Source organism: Hemiscyllium ocellatum, chromosome 9 (genome assembly GCF_020745735.1).
Source record: "Hemiscyllium ocellatum isolate sHemOce1 chromosome 9, sHemOce1.pat.X.cur, whole genome shotgun sequence".
In the NCBI taxonomy this organism is placed as follows: domain Eukaryota; kingdom Metazoa; phylum Chordata; class Chondrichthyes; order Orectolobiformes; family Hemiscylliidae; genus Hemiscyllium; species Hemiscyllium ocellatum.
The window spans coordinates 37395005-37414357 of record NC_083409.1 but is presented as its reverse complement, the minus strand read 5'-3'; the positions used below and the strand labels follow the sequence as shown (position 1 = coordinate 37414357).

The 19353-nt window shown below is 42.7% G+C and overlaps 1 protein-coding gene across 1 annotated transcript; it reads left to right on the top strand.

Annotated features, from left to right (window-relative positions):
- The first annotated feature begins 4321 nt into the window (after positions 1-4321).
- Positions 4322-8115, top strand: LOC132818663 (tumor necrosis factor ligand superfamily member 6-like). Its single transcript, XM_060829684.1, has 4 exons — positions 4322-4771; positions 4869-4908; positions 5336-5392; positions 6808-8115. Exons 1-4 carry the CDS (start codon positions 4535-4537, stop codon positions 7209-7211), a joined length of 738 nt encoding a protein of 245 aa, XP_060685667.1. The 5' UTR covers positions 4322-4534; the 3' UTR covers positions 7212-8115.
- Positions 8116-19353: the final 11238 nt, after the last annotated feature.

Sequence of the window (19353 nt, the reverse complement as noted above, 5' to 3'; positions counted from 1 at the left end):
TACAGCATCAGCTGCATCTTGCTTTTATTTTTGTTTTGAGGTGATCCTTTAACTCTGAACGTAAGTGTTTGTTGATGGTGGTGGTACATTTTAGAGTCACATGATTCTGTCCTCGGTTTCTCTTCACAACTCGTGCAGCTGATAAGATAAAGCTGCAACTTTTATCACCTCAAAGGCCAGTAAAATTGCATGGAAACACAGCTATTTGTGCTTCACCCTGACTTGGAACGATATCGCGATTCCTTCACCAGTGCAGGGACAAAATCTTTGAAAATCCTTTCCCAGATCAGTAGAAGTTCAAGCAGGGGACTCATCACCACTTTCACAAAATGGCAATGAAATGCTGGGTTGCCAACAATTCCCTAGTGCCAGAAGGAAAAGAAAACCCATTTTGATCAATATTTATCACATGAACGACATCAGTGAAAAAGATCATCAGGTTATTTACGTCAATGCAGTTTGCAGAAACTTATACTGTGCAAATTAGCACCTGTGTTATGTTATGACATGAGCTCCTCTGCTAATTAAACCAAACACCCAGTAAAGCTCACCCTGCCTCATAATCTGCTAAAATATGACTTACAGAGAACTCTCAAATTCCATGATTTAAAGAAAAAAACCATGCATTATTTCTTTAACTCTAAGAGTGAACTATTTACAACTCTAAGCCTCCCTTCTCCTAACTGCTTGTTATCTGCCTCCAACTCTATAACAATATACTGTTCCCATCCTATTAAAGTTACATCAACTTAATTTTCAAAACCCTAGAGTGGCTGTCATCTCTGGTATCTGTCTTCCTCTGGCTGTAGATCTCCCTGGGTTGTCTTCGGTCTTTTGCTGCGAAGGTGTATCATATGAAAAGGTACCTTTGATACAGAGTGTTTTGCTAGCAGTTACTCTGACGAAAGCAGTTGGTTGCTCTCTCTGGCTAACTCTCAAAATGCCAGCTTCGTTTATTCCAAAAACATTGGATTATCTAATTGGTACAATGTTGTCAAAACAGTAAAATTCATATTTGATTGGATTTTAGCATCTTGGGGCATATTTAAACTGATTGGTTAAATTCAAACTGTTGTGAAAACATAGCAATCAAGTGTCAGGTATTTGTTTCACAGCCAAATGTTACCTATTTTCAGTTTTCCAATACACTCTGAGATTGCTAGTCACATGACAGGTGACTGCAAGCTCTTAGTGCAAAACAGCATTCACTGTCACTTTAAGGTACAAACAAATCATAACAATGATCTACAACAGCGAGTACAATGCAAAAGCTAATGTTGTGGGGAGATGGGTTGGGGATTTCACCAAGGCAGATTGTGAAATTGAATCCAATTAATAAATTTGGAATTAAAAGCTGATCTCATGGTGATCATGAAACTATTGTCAACTGTAAAATTCTAATGTCCTCTAAGGAAGGAAAATCTGCCATCGTTACAAGGTCTGGCTTACACGTCCATGTCCACTTCAATGTGGTTGACTCTAAAGTGGCAGAAGAAGCTACTCAGTTGTTTCCAATTGCTTCAGAGACTTACAAACTGAATCAAACTGCATGGATTGATTGACATTGCTCAAAACAACAAACTGCCAACTGCAAATACAGCCCTGTCGACCGTATAATGTCCTCCTCACTAACAAATGGGAGCTTGTGCCAAAATTGAGAAAGCTGACCCGTGGACTGGTTAAACAAAATAGCCTGAAACAGTCATCCTCATTGAATCATCTCTTAAAGACAATGACCAAGACTTGAATGTCCTGTCTTCATTCCTGGTTATATCCTGTCCCACTGGCAGGACAGACCCAACAGAGATGGTCACATGAGACATACAGCCAAGAGTGTTCAAGTCTGATGGCACCAGGTCAAACATAGGCAAAGACGTGTGTTGCTGGTTTCCATGTACCGCTCACCCCTCAGCTGATAACTCAGTGCTACTCCATATTGAACACAAATTGGAAGAAGCAATGAAGGTGATAATGGCACAAAATGTACTCTAGATGTTGGACCTCAATGTCTATCACCAAGAGTGGCCCAGCAGTAGCACTAGTTGGGCTAGTTGAGTTGCTGTTAGACTGGGCCTGCAGTGAGGGGATCAACAATGGGGAAAACTTAGATTAGAATCCCTACAATATGGAAACAGACTCTTTGGCCCAACAAATCCACAGCGACCATCTGAAGAGTAACCCACCTCGACCCATTCCCCTAACCTATATTTACCCCTGACTAATGCACCTAACACTATGGGCGATTTAGCATGGTCAATTCACCTGACCTGCACATCTTTGGATTGTGGGACAAAACCAGAGCGCCCAGAGGAAGCCCACACAGACACGGGGAGAATGTGCAAATTCCAGACAGGCAGTCACCCGAGGCAGGGATTGAACCTGGATGCCTGGAGCTGTGAGGCATCAGTGTTAACCACTAAGCGACCGTGCCACCCCACACTTACTTTACCTCAGCCTCACCAATTTGCCTGCTGCATATGTATTTAGCCATGACTGTATTGGCAGGAGTGATTATTGAATAGTCTGTATTGAGAACAAAGACCCATCATCACATTGAGTATATCTGCTATCAGATTGTGTGGCACTATGATTGTGCTAAATGGGATAGACTTCAAACAGATCTAACAGCTCAATGCCCCCCAATTCTGGGCATCCATGAGGAGTAGTGGGCTGTCAGCAGCAGAAATGTACTTCAACATAATTAACAATCTCATGGCTCAATATTCACCCAGGAGAAAGTGAGGACTGCAGATGCTGGAGTACCAGAGTTGAAAAATGTGGTGCTGGAAAAACACAGCAGGCCAGGCAGCATTCGAGGAGCAGGAGAATCGGTGTTTCGGGCATAAGCCCTTCTTCCTGAAGAAGGGCTTATGCCTGAAATGTCGATTATCCTGCTCCTCGGATGCTGCCTGGCCTGCTGTGTTTTTCCAGCACCACATTTTTCAACTCAATATTCACCCACTCAACCATTACCATCAAGCCAGGGAATCAACTCTTGACTCAAAGGCGAATGCAGGAGGGCATGCCAGGAACAGCATTAGGCATTCATAAACATGAGATGCCAACCTGGTGAAGCCACAAATCAGGACTAATTGCATGCCAAACAGCATGAGCAGCAAGTGACAGACAGAGCTAAGAAATCCAACAATCAATGGATCAGATCTAAGCTCTGCAATCCTGCTACGTCCAGCTGTGAATGGCGGTGGACAATTAAATAACTCACTGGAGGTGGAGGTTCCATAAATATCCTCACCCTCATTAATGGGGGGAGTCTAACACAGTGCAAAAGATAAGCTGGAAGAGGCTAGAAGTGCTGAGTGGATGATCCATCTTGACCTCTTACACAGCCCCCCAGCACCCGAGATACCATCTACCTGGCATTGTGGAAAGTTGCCCAGTATGTCTTGCACCCAAAAAAGCAGGGTAAATCCAATCTGACCAAGCACCACAACATCATTCTACTCTAACCATCAGCATAGTGGTGGAGGGAGGTCATCATCAGTGATATTGAGAGGCAGTTACTTAACAATAACTTACTCACTGACTCTGGGATTCACCAGGGCCACTCAGCTCCTGACCTCATAACAGCTTTGATCGAAAGAGCTGAATTCCAGAGATGAGGTAAAAGTGATACCCCTTGACATTGAGGGTGCATTTGATTGAGTGTGACACTGGAGATCCCTAACAAAATTGCAGTCACTGAATTAATACTTACCACAAAGGAAGATAGTTGTGGTTGGCTGTGAGGCATTTTATGATATCTTGATCTCCTGAAAGGCATTAAATAAATGCAAGCTCTTTCTTTATTTTTTAAGTTACGATAATGTAGATTAAGTTTTTTTATAAGAAGACTGTCCCTTGATGTTGAATAGGCCAATTCAAGGAAGACAATTCAACACCTAATTGCATCCACAATGGAGCAGAGATCACTGCATACCATGCAACTTCTAAAGTGCAACTAATCTGGGTTGTAATTTTGCAATGCCAGATATATCAAGGAATTAATATTAACTACTCAATTAGAAGTGTTTCATCGTGAGGTTGACAAATTCCCCACTGATTTCCCCTTGCAGGTCCTGACAATAATGCTGTAGGTGAGCTGTGTGGTTGGAGCTGCAAAGGACATGTTGGATTCATAAATCTGAGGTGCTATTTTGTGTGTATAAACATGTCGTACTGATGCGCCCAAAGCCACACTCGCATAAAACAACGACTGCAAAAACAGCTAAGGCACAAACCACAAATGTCTACAGCTATTCTAAAGTGCATTTTTCTGAAGTAACTCGTGGAAAATGTTTGGTCGATTGTTGCCACACTTCAATCGTAAGTAGGTGTGTGCGTGGGCCAATACGCAGAACAGATTCTCACTATAAAAACCAACCCTAGGACGTTGGATTAACAGAACTTCAAAGCCTGACCTGCAATACGTGTGTCTGGGGATTACTCTGCTCTTGGAGAGGCTGCTGAAGGAGGGGGTTCATCGTATACCATTGAGAACACAAGACCACAGGCTTGTCTTTTGTGGAAGTGAACCATGCAACAGAACTACCTATATCCACAAGTTTATATGGTGGATGGCAATCCAAACCTCAACCCTTATGTGCCTGCACCAACCTGGACACTGCCCACAATGAAGAAAAGAAGGAAGCTGGACTGGAAATCGATGGGCATCATAGTGCTGCTGAACCTGGTCCTTTTAATCCTGGCTGGGTTGGCTCTGGGCACAGTCTATGTACTCGAGCTGAGGAAGGAGATCCACGAAATAAGACAGGTACATTCCTATGGAAAATAACGGGAAGCGGGAGGTTGGAGAAGTAGGCAATTGAGATCCAAATCTGGAATTTGATCTTTGTTTCCCTTTTTCTCAGGGTAACAGAGAGCAGGGTCCAACCACAGAGAAGATTATTGGTGAGTACTCAATGCAAAAATTCAACATCTCATAAGTGGGCAGTGAAAATTTAGCATGTAGATTTTTGTTGCCTCTTGGGACCCCCAGTATACACCAGACACACAGGACAACCTCAAAGTTCCAAAGAGAATGATAATGTAGAATCAGCATCAAACTGAATGGAAAGTAACAGTGGAAAAATAGCATTATGGTCATCAACAAATAGACTTACTTTGATGTATTTCTGGATGGATCGGAATGGGGAAAATGCTTCTTGTAGCCTGACTGAGATTCACCGGTGGTGTATGTTTGAAATCAACTTGTTGATTTGATCAGTCTAGCCAACTTGCAAAAGGAAAGTTAATCAAAATGAATCCTGTATTGTTTGAGAATCAAATGCTCTGTCTCTGTTTTCAATGTATTTATCGCTTGTGTTGTTTTTAATAGGAGCCAAGAATATCTCAAAGCCAGCCAAGGATTTCAGTGTAGCTGCACACCTCACAGGTCAGTAACTATTTATTTCTATGCTGAAAGAATAGAATGAACAGGAAAAGGGACAGTAAGTGGAATAGAAAATAGCGACAGATGTAAAATGATGTCAGAATGAACAGTGAATCAAATTAGGAAGGTAGCCAGTGAAGATATAGAGGACACTGGAGAAGATTTGACCCAAATAAACCTGCGAAAATAAATTGGAAAATATAGATAACTAATTTTAAAGTTAATTTTGTCTTGAATGATTTGAATGAGCCTCAGTTTCAGCTGCATGTCCAAGTGTTCAGTGCATTTTGATTAGACAGCAAACAAATGGTCTTATTGTCATTGAATTTGCCATTGAGGATGGGGCAACAAAGTTGTTTCCTGGTTTCAGGAATCGTCTGATGAAAGAATAAAGACTTTGGATTTGTTCTAGCCTGGAAAGAAGAGGCTTCAGGGGATCAAATGGAATTTTGCAACAGCATAAAGGAAACTTGACAAAATGTAACCATTCTGCAGACAAAGGTGTCAGTCACTAGGGGGCAGCATCAATTAAGAATTTGAAAATTAAATTTTCACAGAAGTGGGACAGGTCTAAATTGCTAAAGAAGCCCATTGATAGATGGGACAAGTAAGTTTGTTATTGGATAGCGTGTAAAGAAATAGTGTAATAACAATGATTAGGAAATTGGATTATTGTCAACAAACAATGCATTAACTTTGTAGAACTTGTGTGTGCCCAATCTTCCCATGTCTGAAAGTCTAAACCAGAAGCCTTTCTGCCTACTGACAACTCAAACATTGTTGTAGTACTGCAACCTTGCCACTAGCTGTCACCAAAACAGTTATTAACTGCTGTATTGCATAAAAGCTCTCCAACTCTTCTCAAGCTTAATTTCTTAAATCTGGCATTAGACTGATGGAAATGATAAATTTAAATGTGACCAGGCTTGTTTTGCATCAGTTCACATTTTAAGGATAAATTTTCTTCAGATTGTGAACAGAATTTATGTGCTCACTCACATATAATGATTGCTCTTTCCCATTCATTGTAAAAGGAATGGGATGAATTCTGCTAGCAATCAATTCCAGGCCTGTGATTTAGTGAAATTGAATATTTTGGTGTGTTTACGAAAACAGGTTATTAATGCCAGGGATAAAAGTAACTAGCTGCAATGCTTGTTGAGAAGAATATAGTGTCCTCTGTTCTTACAATAAAAATTAGAATTGTTGCATACTTAAAATTCCATTCTCCAGAACATACTGCTATAGTGCCAACACAGTACAATCCTTACCACTGAGGTGTCAATTAAATATGTTATATGTTCAGTCTCTGCTATCCTGGTGACTCGGGTAAAATAAATAGTGTATGGATGAAAAAAATGAATGCTGAGTCTATATGATTTGTTTTTTCATCATTATTTGCAATTACTTTATTTCAGGAGATTCAATTACCGCAGGTTCCAACCCACTTATATGGGATGATAGAAGAGGTCACGCCTTCACCAGAGGCGTACTCTACAAAGACAGAGGCCTGGTTGTCAACGAAACTGGGATTTTCTTTGTTTATTCAAAGGTCTACTTCCGATCGCACGCATGCGAATCTAAGAAGGACTTAGAGCACATTGTATTCAAACGGACAGACCGCTATCATAAAGACATGATTCTAATGGAAACCAGAAAAACAAATTATTGTTCAGAGACGGGAAGGGAATGGGCTACAAACAGTTACCAAGCAGGAATAATACGCCTATCGAAAGGTGAATCCATTTACGTCAATGTTTCAGATTCCAGACTGGTTAACTTTGACGAGACAAAAACTTTTTTTGGATTGTATAAACTTTAGTTCACGTTGCTAAGTTATATATTCCTGAAAAGCTGAAAGAACTCTATTCAACAAAAAAAGAATATCAAAAATACACCAAATTCACTCATGTCCCAAGCACCACCAATTAAAATCTTTAGGCTTTGATTTTCTTTCCAAGTCCTAAGATATCATTTCCCAACAGATTTGAAACAGCTGGTTACTTTCTCCAGAGGATGAAACTCTTTCCCCCCTTGGCATTGCCCCAGTGGCCCAGCCTGTGAGAAAGAGTAATTGCCCTGTGGGGCAAAAGCAAGAGGAAGGGATACAGAGTGAAAAAGGGGTGGCACTTGTAAAGTGATGCACTGCGATGCCAAACCACTTCCAGTCAATTATTGCCTGCGCACATTTCAACTTCAGTGAATAGATTGCGATAAGCATCAATAAGAACGAACTGGATATGTTTTAAATGACATCCTTGCACATTATTCAAAAATACAATGAAAATTTGCATGCAGCAAATGAAACTGTGCGAACACCAGAGGGGACCACTCGATGAACTGTAACAGAAATTCATGATAAACCTCTAGGCCCTATTAATGACTCAACCATGTCCAAAACCTGCTTAAATTAGGTTTGAGTGCAAAATGAATTGTCTGTATTATGCAGTGCAAATTTATCCCAGTGAAATGTAGAAAGGCTTTGCCTGAGAAATGTACCATTGTGCATGGATTTTATTATGTAGGCTTGTTCCATTACGGATTGTTCTATGTGAAAAAAGTGCCTGTGGCAGCAAAGCATGTCCTAGTGGACAGACTCTTTGATATTATGTCACTTTAAAATACAGCACACTATGGTAGTCAATTTATGAAAGCAAACATTTGTGCAATAATAATTTCACAATGACAATTGTAGAATGTAAATTTTAGATGTGTTTATTTTTATAAAAGGCAAATTATTTATGAATAAAACTCAATTTTGGAAATAAATTTAGAAGCTAGTGAACGTTTGTGGTTAGTTAGTAACACATTTTAAATTTTCCTTCTTTTTAAATAAGGATGCCAGATCTTATTTATTTCCTTCCATTCTTAGAGTGGAATAAGCAGAGGGCGTGTGAGGGCACAGGGGCAATCCTCCAGTGTCTCCACCAAATGGACACCTTTCATTACTTTCCGCATTGTCAGTTTAGATTAGATTCCCTACAGTACGGAAGCAGGACCTTCGGCCCAACAAGTTCACACTGGCCCTCTGAACAGTAACCCACCAAGACCCATTCCCTTGACCCTACATTTATCCCTAATACTACGGATAATTTAGCACAGCCAATTCACCTAACCTGCACATCTTTGGAATGTGGGAGGAAACCAGAGCACCCAGAGGAAACCCACACAGACACCGGGAGAACATGTAAACTCCACACAGACAGTTGCCCGAGGCAGGAATTGACCCGGGTCCCTAGTGCTGTGAGGTAGCAGTGCTAACCACTGAGCCACCGTGCTGCCACAATTGTGGCTCAGTTGGCAGCGATCTTGCATTTGAGGGAAGTCTGTGTGTTCAAGTCCCACTCCAGGACTTTAGTGCAGAAGGCTGACACCCCATTACACTACTGAGGAAATGTTGCCCTGCCAGAGGGGCCATCTTTCAGACAGGATATTAAACTGAGGCCTTGTACACCCTGCCAGGGGGATGTGAAAGATCCCGTAACACTACCATATTGTGGGGAAGAGCACCTGGGTTGTCCCTTGCCAACTTTTATTTCCCAATCGACATCTCATTTGCTGTTGTTACTTTAACGGGAACTGGCTCTGCACGTTTCCTATATCCAACAATGTCTACACTTCAGCAGTAACCTCATGGGCTGTGGAGCGTTTTGGGTTACGGGGGAAGGTGCTATGTAAATGCAGCTGCGGAGGTGTTGTAGTGCAGCAGGTAGAGCTCTCCTTCTGAGTTAGAAGCTCCAGGCTTTGAAGGCCATCCTCATATTTTGGCTCTGACAGGTAGGTTTGAAAATCAACCTGCAAATGGCATCCGTTGCAGGTGCTAAGGAGAGGAGAACTTCCTGGTCGGTTTGACCCAGGTAATAACTGGAGAGAAACTGCCCCACCCACGTTACAAGACGAGACATGTGCTGCATTCCATGACACATGTCCTGTTCACTTTGAATGGCTACCCATCAGCTAAGTGCAAGTATTCATATTGCACATGGGGAAACCCTTCTCTAATTAGCTGAGCTGCTGAAAGTGTTGAAGTATCTTCAGCATCTAGATTGGATTAAAAAGAAATAAAGCAACTTCCAAATGCACAAAGGAATTAAAAAGACTTATAGTTGCGTTCTATACCTCTGTGCTCATATTTACATCCCTCTTCTAAAATACTTTATCAGTCTCAAATCGTATTTCAATCTAGCCTTATTAATCAACTCAAGGGGCCAGTATTCATTCTCCATTCCAGCAATGCTATGAGATCCTCAGGTATAATGGAAGGTCCACTCGTCACATAGAACCATTGAATCATATAGCATGGAAACAGACTCTTCGGCCCAACCAATCCATGATGATTATAATCCCAGATTAAAATAGTCCCACCTGCCTGTAGTTGGCACATATCCCTCCAAACATTTCTTATTCATGCACTTCATCTAAATGCCTTTAAATGTTGTAACTGGACCCACATCCATCACTTCCTCTGGAAGTTCATTCCACACATGAGCCACTCCTCTGTGGTTAAAACAAAAATAAATAAAATAAAAAACATTGCTCCTCATGTCTTTTTAATTCTTTCTCCTCTCACCTTAACAATATGCCCTCTTGTGTTGAAATCTTGCACCTAAGGGGGAAACGACACTTGCCATTCATCTTATCTATACTCCTCACGATTTTATGAACCTCTATAAGGTCACCTCCCAACCTCCTACGCTCCAGTGAATAAGGTCCCAGACTATCCAGCCTCTCCTTATAACTCAGACCCTCCAATCTCAGCAATATCTTGCTAAATCTCTTCTTATCCCTGTCCTTTCCGTAATAGATTCACAAAGGGTTTGGTTTCACAAGGTACACTTTATCAAGACGTAATGGATTGTCAGTGTTTTGACCAGAAAACTGACCACATCACTGGTGCCCACTTTCGTTGTAATTATTCCTGGAGATTCCAACACACATCCTCCCACTCTTTCCGGCCTTGCATTGTCAAAGAAAGCCTTAGTTCTTCACTTCCCATACTTTTACAACAAAAAAAAACCTTTGGAAGGAAATAGAGAAAGTAATGTAGCCCACAAACCTACCAACACATTAAACAGCAACTAATGAACCTAAAGGATGCATTAAATACTACCAGCAAAACTAACATCATTTACAAGATACCAACTGTTAAAAACTACATTGGACAAACTAGCAGGGAACTTGCCACCAGGATACATAAACATCAATTATCCACCAACCGAAATGACCCACTATCACTAGTTTCCATACATACAGATAAAGAAAGACACCACATTGTTCCCTTTGCTGTATTTCTTTTCAAACATATTATGTTTTGTTGGATAATTCTTGTTATTGAATAGAATCCCTACAATATGAAAGCAGGTCATTCAGCCAATGGGGTCTTCACCAACCCTCTGAAGAGCATTCCGTCCAGGCCACCCCCTCGCCACACACCCCCTATCCCTCTAACCCTGTATTTACCATCGTGAATCCACTTAGCCTGCATATCCCTGGAAACTTTGGGTAATTTACCATGGCCAATCCACTTAACGTAAACATCTTTGGACTGTGGGAGGAAACACATGCAGACATGAGGAGAACATGCACACTCCACACAGACTGTCACCCAAGGATGGAATCAAACCCGGGTACCTGGCGCTGTGAGGCAACAGTGCTAACCCCTGAGCCACTGTGCCATCCGAATATTTAGTCTCTTTTTCCTTGTGACGGTGTGTCATCTTACTCATTACAAAGGGGCGTGGAAGGGTAGTTAAATGCTGTGAATGCTCCCAACTGAGATGAGAAACAACAGGTCATGTGATTGACAAAAGTTAGGGGCAAAAAGACTCAAAAAGCCTCATTTGCAGGAACTGTAAAGAACACGACATCGGACAGTCTAGCAGGAAACTTGCCACCAGGATACATAAACATCAATTACCCACCAACAGAAATGATCCACTATCACTAGTTTCTATACATACAGATAAAGAAAGACACCACATTGACTGGGACAAGACACACATCCTCGGACAGGCGAAACAAAGACACACACGAGAATTCTTAGAGGCATAACATTCTAACCAGAACTCCATCAATAAACACATCAGTTTAGACCCTATTTACCTTCCCTTGTAAAAAAAGAACCGGAAATGACATCACCCACTTTAAGAAACCAAGACCTATAATCAGAGAGGCAGGACATACCATCTTGGGTCTTAACAGGGCATCTGTCTGACCTACAGTTTGACACATACAAGACCCTTTCGTTTGTTGCCTTCACTTCAGTAAGCCAGCTCTGTTACAGCCAAGCGATGGGGAGGCGGAGGAGGGGGTGAATCAGCTCCCCTCTTTTTAACCTACTTGATCAGCAGCACTGAAGTGAAATTCCTTTTAGCACACAGCTATCACATTTCAATTAAAATGTTGTCACAAGATCAGAATTAAGGGATCTAACCTAAGGTTTCTTTGAATGTAAGAGATAGGAATTATATTACCTATCAGCACAGAGAAAATAAAGTAAAGTACCATACCCAATTCATACTCAAACATAACAATAGTGTGTTTAAACAAAGGGGAGGCCCCCAATATAATAGAACCATAGAAATATGCAGTTTAGCGAGTTTTTAGAGTTCTTAAGTTTTTATCGTGGAACATGAGGCTGTTTAGTTGATGTTTTGTTTTCCCAGCAGCATTGAATTTTGTAGAATCCTTGAGGTCTCAATGAATGGACTTGCTCTGATTTGTTTTGTCACCAGTACTTCTTAAAAATTCATTCATGGGATGAGAGCGTCGCTGGCTAGACCAACATTTATTGCCATTCCTAATTGCCCAGAGGGCAGTTAAGAGCCAACCACATTGCTGTGGGTCTGGAGTCACATTGTAGGCCAGAACAGGTAAGGATGGCAGTTTCGCTCCCTAAAGGACATCAGTGAACCAGATCGGTTTTTCCAGAAATTGACAATGGAATTATGGTCATCATCAAACTCTTAATTCCAGATATTTTTGAATTCAAGTTCCACTATCTACTCTGGCAGAATTCAAACCCTGGTCCCTGGAACATTACTCGGAGAAAGAGAGAGGGTATGTGTGTCTGTGGGAGTGGGAGAGTGTGTGAGAGAGAGGGAGAGGGAGAGGGAAGTGTGTGTGTGAGAGAGAGAGAAAGAGAGAGAAAGAGAGAGAGAGAGAGAGAGAGAGACTCATCCAGTTTCAAAGAGTAGAGAGAAATGAGATAATGAGTATGAGAAGAGATTGGCAGTAAATAGTAAAGATTACCCAAACCAGTTCTATAGACATACAGTTGTACTGAGAGAAGGATTAGGTTGGTTCAGGATCGAAAAGGGATCTATGAAAAGAGGATATGGCTGACATATGAAATCAATACGTTTGCACATCCTGGTTCGAGGAAGGTGATGCTGCCAAAGTGATAATGAATAAGTACATGGTTGAGACACTAAATGGAGTGAAAATTGATAAAGATGTCAGAATGACCGGCAGCATACAAGATAAAGTATCCCACATTATTTGCACCCCCAGCCACCATCATTCCTCAGTAGTAGGGGTGTGCACCATCTGCAAGATGCCCCGCTGCAATTTAAGGCGTGGATCGGTACCTGGGACTACGATGTTGTGGCTATCACGGAAACATGGATAGATGAGGGACAGGAATGGTTGTTGGAGGTTCCTGGTTACAGATGTTTCAGTAAGATTAGGGAGGGTGGTAAAAAAGGAGGCGGGGTGGCATTGCTAATTAGGAATGGTATAATGGCTGCAGAAAGGAAGTATGAGGGGGATCTGCCTTTGGAGGTAGTATGGGCTGGAGTCAGAAATAGGAAAGGTGCAGTCACCTTGTTGGGTGTTTACTATAGGCCACCCAATAGCAGCAGAGATGTGGAGAAACAGATTGGGAAACAGATTTTGGAAAGGTGCAGAAGCCACAGGGTCGTAGTCATGGGAGACTTCAACTTCCCAAATATTGATTGGAAACTCTTTAGATCAAGTAGATTGGATGGGGCGGTGTTTGTGCAGTGTGTCCAGGAAGCTTTTCTAACTCAGTATGTAGATTGTCCAACCAGAGGGGAGGCCATATTGGATTTGGTACTCGGTAATGAACCGGGACAAGTGATGGGCTTGTTAGTGGGTGAACATTTTGGTGATGGTGACCACAATTCTGTGACTTTCACCTTGGTTATAGAGAGAGATAGGTGCGCACAACAGGGTAGATTTTACAATTGGGGGAAGGGAAATTACGATGCTGTAAGACAGGATTTGAGGAGCATAAGTTGGGAGCATAGGCTGTCAGGGAAGGATGTGGTGGAAATGTGGAACTTTTTCAAGGAGCAGATACGACGTGTCCTTGATATGTATGTACCTATCAGGCAGGAAAGAAATGGTCGTGTGAGGGAGCCTTGGTTGACGAGGGAGGTTGAATGTCTAGTAAAGAGGAAGAAGGAGGCTTACATAAGGTTGAGGAAACAGGGTTCAGACAGGGCAGTGGAGGGATACAGGATAGCCAGAAGGGACCTGAAGAAAGGGATTAGGAGAGCTAAGAGAGGGCATGAAAAATCCTTGGCGGATAGGATCAAGGATAACCCCAAGGCATTTTATGCGTATGTGAGAAACATGAGAATGACGAGAACGAGGGTAGGTCCGATCAAGGACAGTAGTGGGAGATTGTGTATTGAGTCGGAAGAGATAGGAGAGGTCTTGAATGAGTACTTTTCTTCAGTATTTACGAACGAGAGGGACCGTATTGTTGAAGAGGAGAGTGTGAAACGGACTGGTAAGCTAGAAGAGATACTTGTTAGGAAGGAAGATGCGTTGGACATTTTGAACAACTTGAGGATAGACAAGTCCCCCGGGCCTGACGGGATATATCCTAAGATTATGTGGGAAGCAAGAGAGGAAATTGCAGTACCATTGGCAATGATCTTTTCGTCTTCACTGTCAACGGGGGTGGTACCAGGGGATTGGAGAGTAGCGAATGTTGTGCCCCTGTTCAAAAAAGGGAATAGGGATAACCCCGGGAATTACAGGCCAGTTAGTCTTACTTCTGTGGTAGGCAAAGTAATGGAAAGGGTACTGAGGGATAGGATTTATGAGTATCTGGAAAGACACTGCTTGATTAGGATTTGCCAGAACGGATTTGTGAAGGGTAGGTCTTGCCTTACAAGTCTTATTGAATTCTTTGAGGAGGTGACCAAACATGTGGATGAGGGTAGAACAGTGGATGTAGTGTACATGGATTTTAGTAAGGCATTTGATAAGGTTCCCCATGGTAGGCTTATGCGGAAAGTCAGGAGGCATGGGATAGAGGGAAATTTGGCCAATTGGATAGAAAACTGTCTAACCAGTCGAAGTCAGAGAGTGGTGGTAGATGGTAAATATTCAGCCTGGAGCCCAGTTACAAGTGGAGTTCCGCAGGGATCAGTTCTGGGTCCTCTGCTGTTTGTAATTTTTATTAATGACTTGGATGAGGGAGTCGAAGGGTGGGTCAGTAAACTTGCAGATGATATGAGGATTGGTGGAGTTGTGGACAGTGAGGAGGGCTGTTGTCGTTTGCAAAGGGACTTAGATATGATGCAGAGCTGGGCTGAGGAGTGGCAGTTGGAGTTCAACCCTGCCAAGTGTGAGGTTGTCCATTTTGGAAGAACAAATAAGAATACGGAATACAGGGTTAACGGTAGGGTTCTTAGTCAGGTGGAGGAACAGAGGGATCTTGGGGTCTATGTACATAGATCTTTGAAAGTTGCCACTCAGGTGGATAGAGCTTGTAAGAAGGCCTATGGTGTATTAGCGTTCATTAGCAGAGGGATTGAATTCAAGAGTCGTGAAGTGATGTTGCAGCTGTACAGGACTTTGGTTAGGTCACATTTGGAGTACTGTGTGCAGTTCTGGTCGCCTCACTTTAGGAAAGATGTGGAAGCTTTGGAGAGGGTGCAGAGAAGATTTACCAGGATGTTGCCTGGAATGGAGAATAGGTCGTACGAGGATAGGTTGAGAGTTCTCGGCCTTTTCTCGTTGGAACGGTGAAGGATGAGGGGTGACTTGATAGAGGTTTATAAGATGATCAGAGGAATAGATAGAGTAGACAGTCAGAAACTTTTTTCCCGGGTACAAGAGAGTGTTACAAGGGGACATAAATTTAAGGTGAAGGGTGGAAGGTATAGGGGAGATGTCAGGGGTGGGTTCTTTACCCAGAGAGTGGTGGGGGCATGGAATGCGCTGCCCGTGGGAGTGGTAGAGTCAGAATCATTGGCGACCTTTAAGCGGCAATTGGATAGGTACATGGATGGGTGCTTAATCTAGGATAGATGTTCGGCACAACATCGTGGGCCGAAGGGCCTGTTCTGTGCTGTATTGTTCTATGTTCTATGTTCTAATCCTTCAAGCCTCCTCTAACAGCACCTTTCACAGCCACACTACTACCATCTAGAAGTACAAGGGCAGAAGATACATAGACACACCATGACTTGCAAGTTCCCCTCGAAGGGACACGTCATTCTGACCTGGAACTATGTCGCCATTCGTTCAGTGTCATTGGGACATTCATAGGATGAGGCTCTCGCTTGCTGGGCCAGCATTTACTGCCCATCCCTGATTGCCCAGAGGCCAGTTAAGAGCCAACCACATTGCTATGGTCTGGAGTCACGTGCAGGCATGTTTCGGTCTCCAAAGGGCTTTAGTGAACCAGTTGGGTTTTTCCCGACAATCGATAATGGGTAATTAAATTCTTCAATCCAGACTTTTATCGAAAAACTTAAAACTCCACCACCTGTCATGGCAGGATTTGGAACCCAGGTCCCCAGAACATTATCTGGGTCCCTGGATTAACACAGGATAAAGCCACTAGGCCATCACTTCACCATGTGGTCAGCATGTGAGTCGTAGACAGCTGGCTGTCCAACACATCCATGTTAACGATAAACACTGCGCTTACCAGCAACGCTCACATCGCATGAAATAAAAAAGACAAAATGATTGCAACTTAACTGAGGAACCTCGTGATGGTCCACAATTGTCATGGCCAGATTGACAGCAGCTCTGGAGTGTACTTTGAAAGAAAAATGAGTTTAACCATTTTTTCCTTCTCAACAGTGGGTGTGCTGGAAGTTCATATGTTTCAATGGTAGGTAACGAGAAATCAGGGCTATCCTTTAGAGTTGGTCAAATGCCCTGTCCTGTACAGCCTTTCCAAATCTCATGTAAAACACAAATGAGTCCTTGAAAAGGTATCCAGTCTTGGACTGTTCTAACCTCCTGGTGGCAATCACATGCAAAATATATACATCTTGCAAAATTAGTGGATGGAATATTCCAGAATGTGAGTGCCACACGTATTTAGACTGAGACTGGGAAGTGTGGTAGCATTTCTTAAAGTTTTATTGCAGCTGTTATAATATTGACACCACTCATTACAATGTTCACTGGTCAAAAAGAAAAAGATGTACATACTGAGTATCAGGAAAAAACTGAACACATTGGGTCTTCTTTCGACAGAAAAGAGAATCCTGAGAGGGGACCTGATAGAGGTCTTCAAGATTATAAGGTGATTTGACAGGGCAGACATTCATAAGGTGGGGAGTCCATTGAACTAGGATTCATAAATATAAGACAATCACCAACAATTCAATAAGAAATTCAGGAGAAATGTCTTCACTGAGAGATTGATTAGAATTTGATTCTTACTAGCTCATTAAGCTATTGATGTGAGTAAAATGGATAACTTGATGGAAAGTTAGCTCAGGACATAAGGGAGAAAGGAAGGGAAGGTGATGACAATGGTGTTTGTTGAAAAAGGAGAGTGGAAACTGTAATGAAAAATTGACAAAATTAATATTTACTCTGAAATCTGAAAGACAATGCTTTACTAAATTTAAAACTTTCTGACACTTTGCTGCGGTCTGCAGTTGAGGGACAGCTTGTCTCTGCGGAACTTTGTAGACATTCAACAAGTGAAAAATATAAGACCAGTATGTCCACAACAAGGGAATGAAAAGAATAACAACTTAAATCTTCACAGTCTTTGTCCTTGAGAGCATGATAAGAAACAGTATAAGACAAGCATCTGAATTATGCTCAGGGCCCTTGCACAAGGCATTGTTGTAAGGTGCAGGTTGCCCCTCTGCAATGCAGAGGTTAAAAGAAATTAATAAAAATCTTTTTGGTTGCTCTTGCTAATAATTGAGTCGAGTCAATTTAGTTTCCATGACAGTAAACTTGGGGGCTCGTCCAGGATCCTCCGACTGGGTGAGATTCTGAAGATTCCCAGGAGGTGCAGGTGCTAGTGCCTTGAAGGTCTTTCACTTCATCTGGAGTGCTGAATTGGCCCCTTTCTGTGAGAGGATTGGGAATCTGTGGATTGCTCCGGCACCGGGGTCCGAACTGAATAAGGTCGGGCTAAGAGTTGTGGCTTAAGTAATCCTATATAGAGACTCATTCTAAGAGAATTAATGAATCAGGCAAAGGGATCAGTAGATTCTAGCGCAGTATTTGAGCAAAACTCAAGGGAAAGGATTGCCATCTCTAGAGTGTTTGAGGGTGGTTTTAGACTTGGAACCACCCCTGGCTGTGTTGGACTTGCCAAAGATGTACTGGGTACGTGGTTTCTTGGTTTACGAAAAGCAAGACATTGAGGTGGATGCGCCCAATGCGAGTGGGGACCTCCGGAGGTAAAAAGCAAGTCAAAGGGAAAAAGATACCGATACCGCGAGAAAGAGAGAAAGCTGAGCACTTTTCCAGTAACACTGAAAATGGGCTCTGGCAAGAACAAACAAAAAGAGGGTCCACAGAGGAGTTGGAATGGTCAACCAAAAATACAGTACATGCTAAATAATTTTGGCCCAGGGTCTGTAAAGCAGTTAGAATTGTGGATCAAGGAATGTGGTTTTCCAGAGGGAGGAAGAAATAGTAAAAGGCAGTTGGAAGCATTGAGGTCGAGGTTGGAGGAGAGATAGAAGGAGAAATGGAAGGGAAAAATAGAACCTGTGAATTGAAGTGCTTGTAACATGTGGAAGGCTGAGGCTGATATCAGAGAAAGGAAAGATCAAAGGAAAGATAAAGGATAGATCAAATACACGTGCAAACACCAGTGCACATGCAAACATGCGCGGAAAACAACTGAACGAAGTTGTACTGTGTTTTAAGTCTGTTTCAGATCCTGACCTTGATGACTGCCCTCCGAGACCTACAGCACCCCTACAAGATCCGCCTGGCGAAGGTTCCACATCAGAAGCTGCCGCCTCAGGGTCTGCTGAATCACTGCTAGCATCTCGTACCTGCAACAGATTGAAGCAAGAAGCCCAAGAGAAGTATAAATGGCCAGCCGTAAATGTCCATGCCAGAGTAGCTAACCCACACGCGGAAGCGAATAGAGACTTTAATGCTTTTGTTGCAGCGCTGGCAACCGCCTGAAGGGAGGCATTCCCAGTGTGAATGGACATGACCCAAATAGCAATGTGTAAACAACGAGAAGGTGAGACAGTGTCCCAGTACCTTACGCGCCTCACTGAGGTCCATAACGCCCATAGTGGACAGAGACCACCTGAAGACATAACGGCAGCAGAAATCACGCCATATGAAGCACACTTGAGGAACAGCTTCATCAATGGAATGAAGGATGAAATAGCAAAAAAGATGGTTGCTCAGCTGTTAGAGGGAGGTGCTGCGGAAAAAGTGAGCGGGAGAGGCGCTGGCAGAGGTAGATCTGGCGGGTACTTTGTTTGCAGAGCAATGGACCACTGGATGAGACAGTGCCCACACAAACAGCCTCAATTGGCCCTGGAGGCTGGACAGCAGGGTGACTGATAGGGGAAAGATGAGGTGGAGATGGGCAGCCCACAAGGTACAGGTAAGCTTCTTTCCCTTATGTTTGGTAATGAAGACTCTCTTATGCTAATCTCTTCTACTAACCTTACGGGCACTGAAACAAGTCCCACCTCCATATTGATCGCTGAGATTGCAGAGCGTGGACCATATGTTCCGTACAA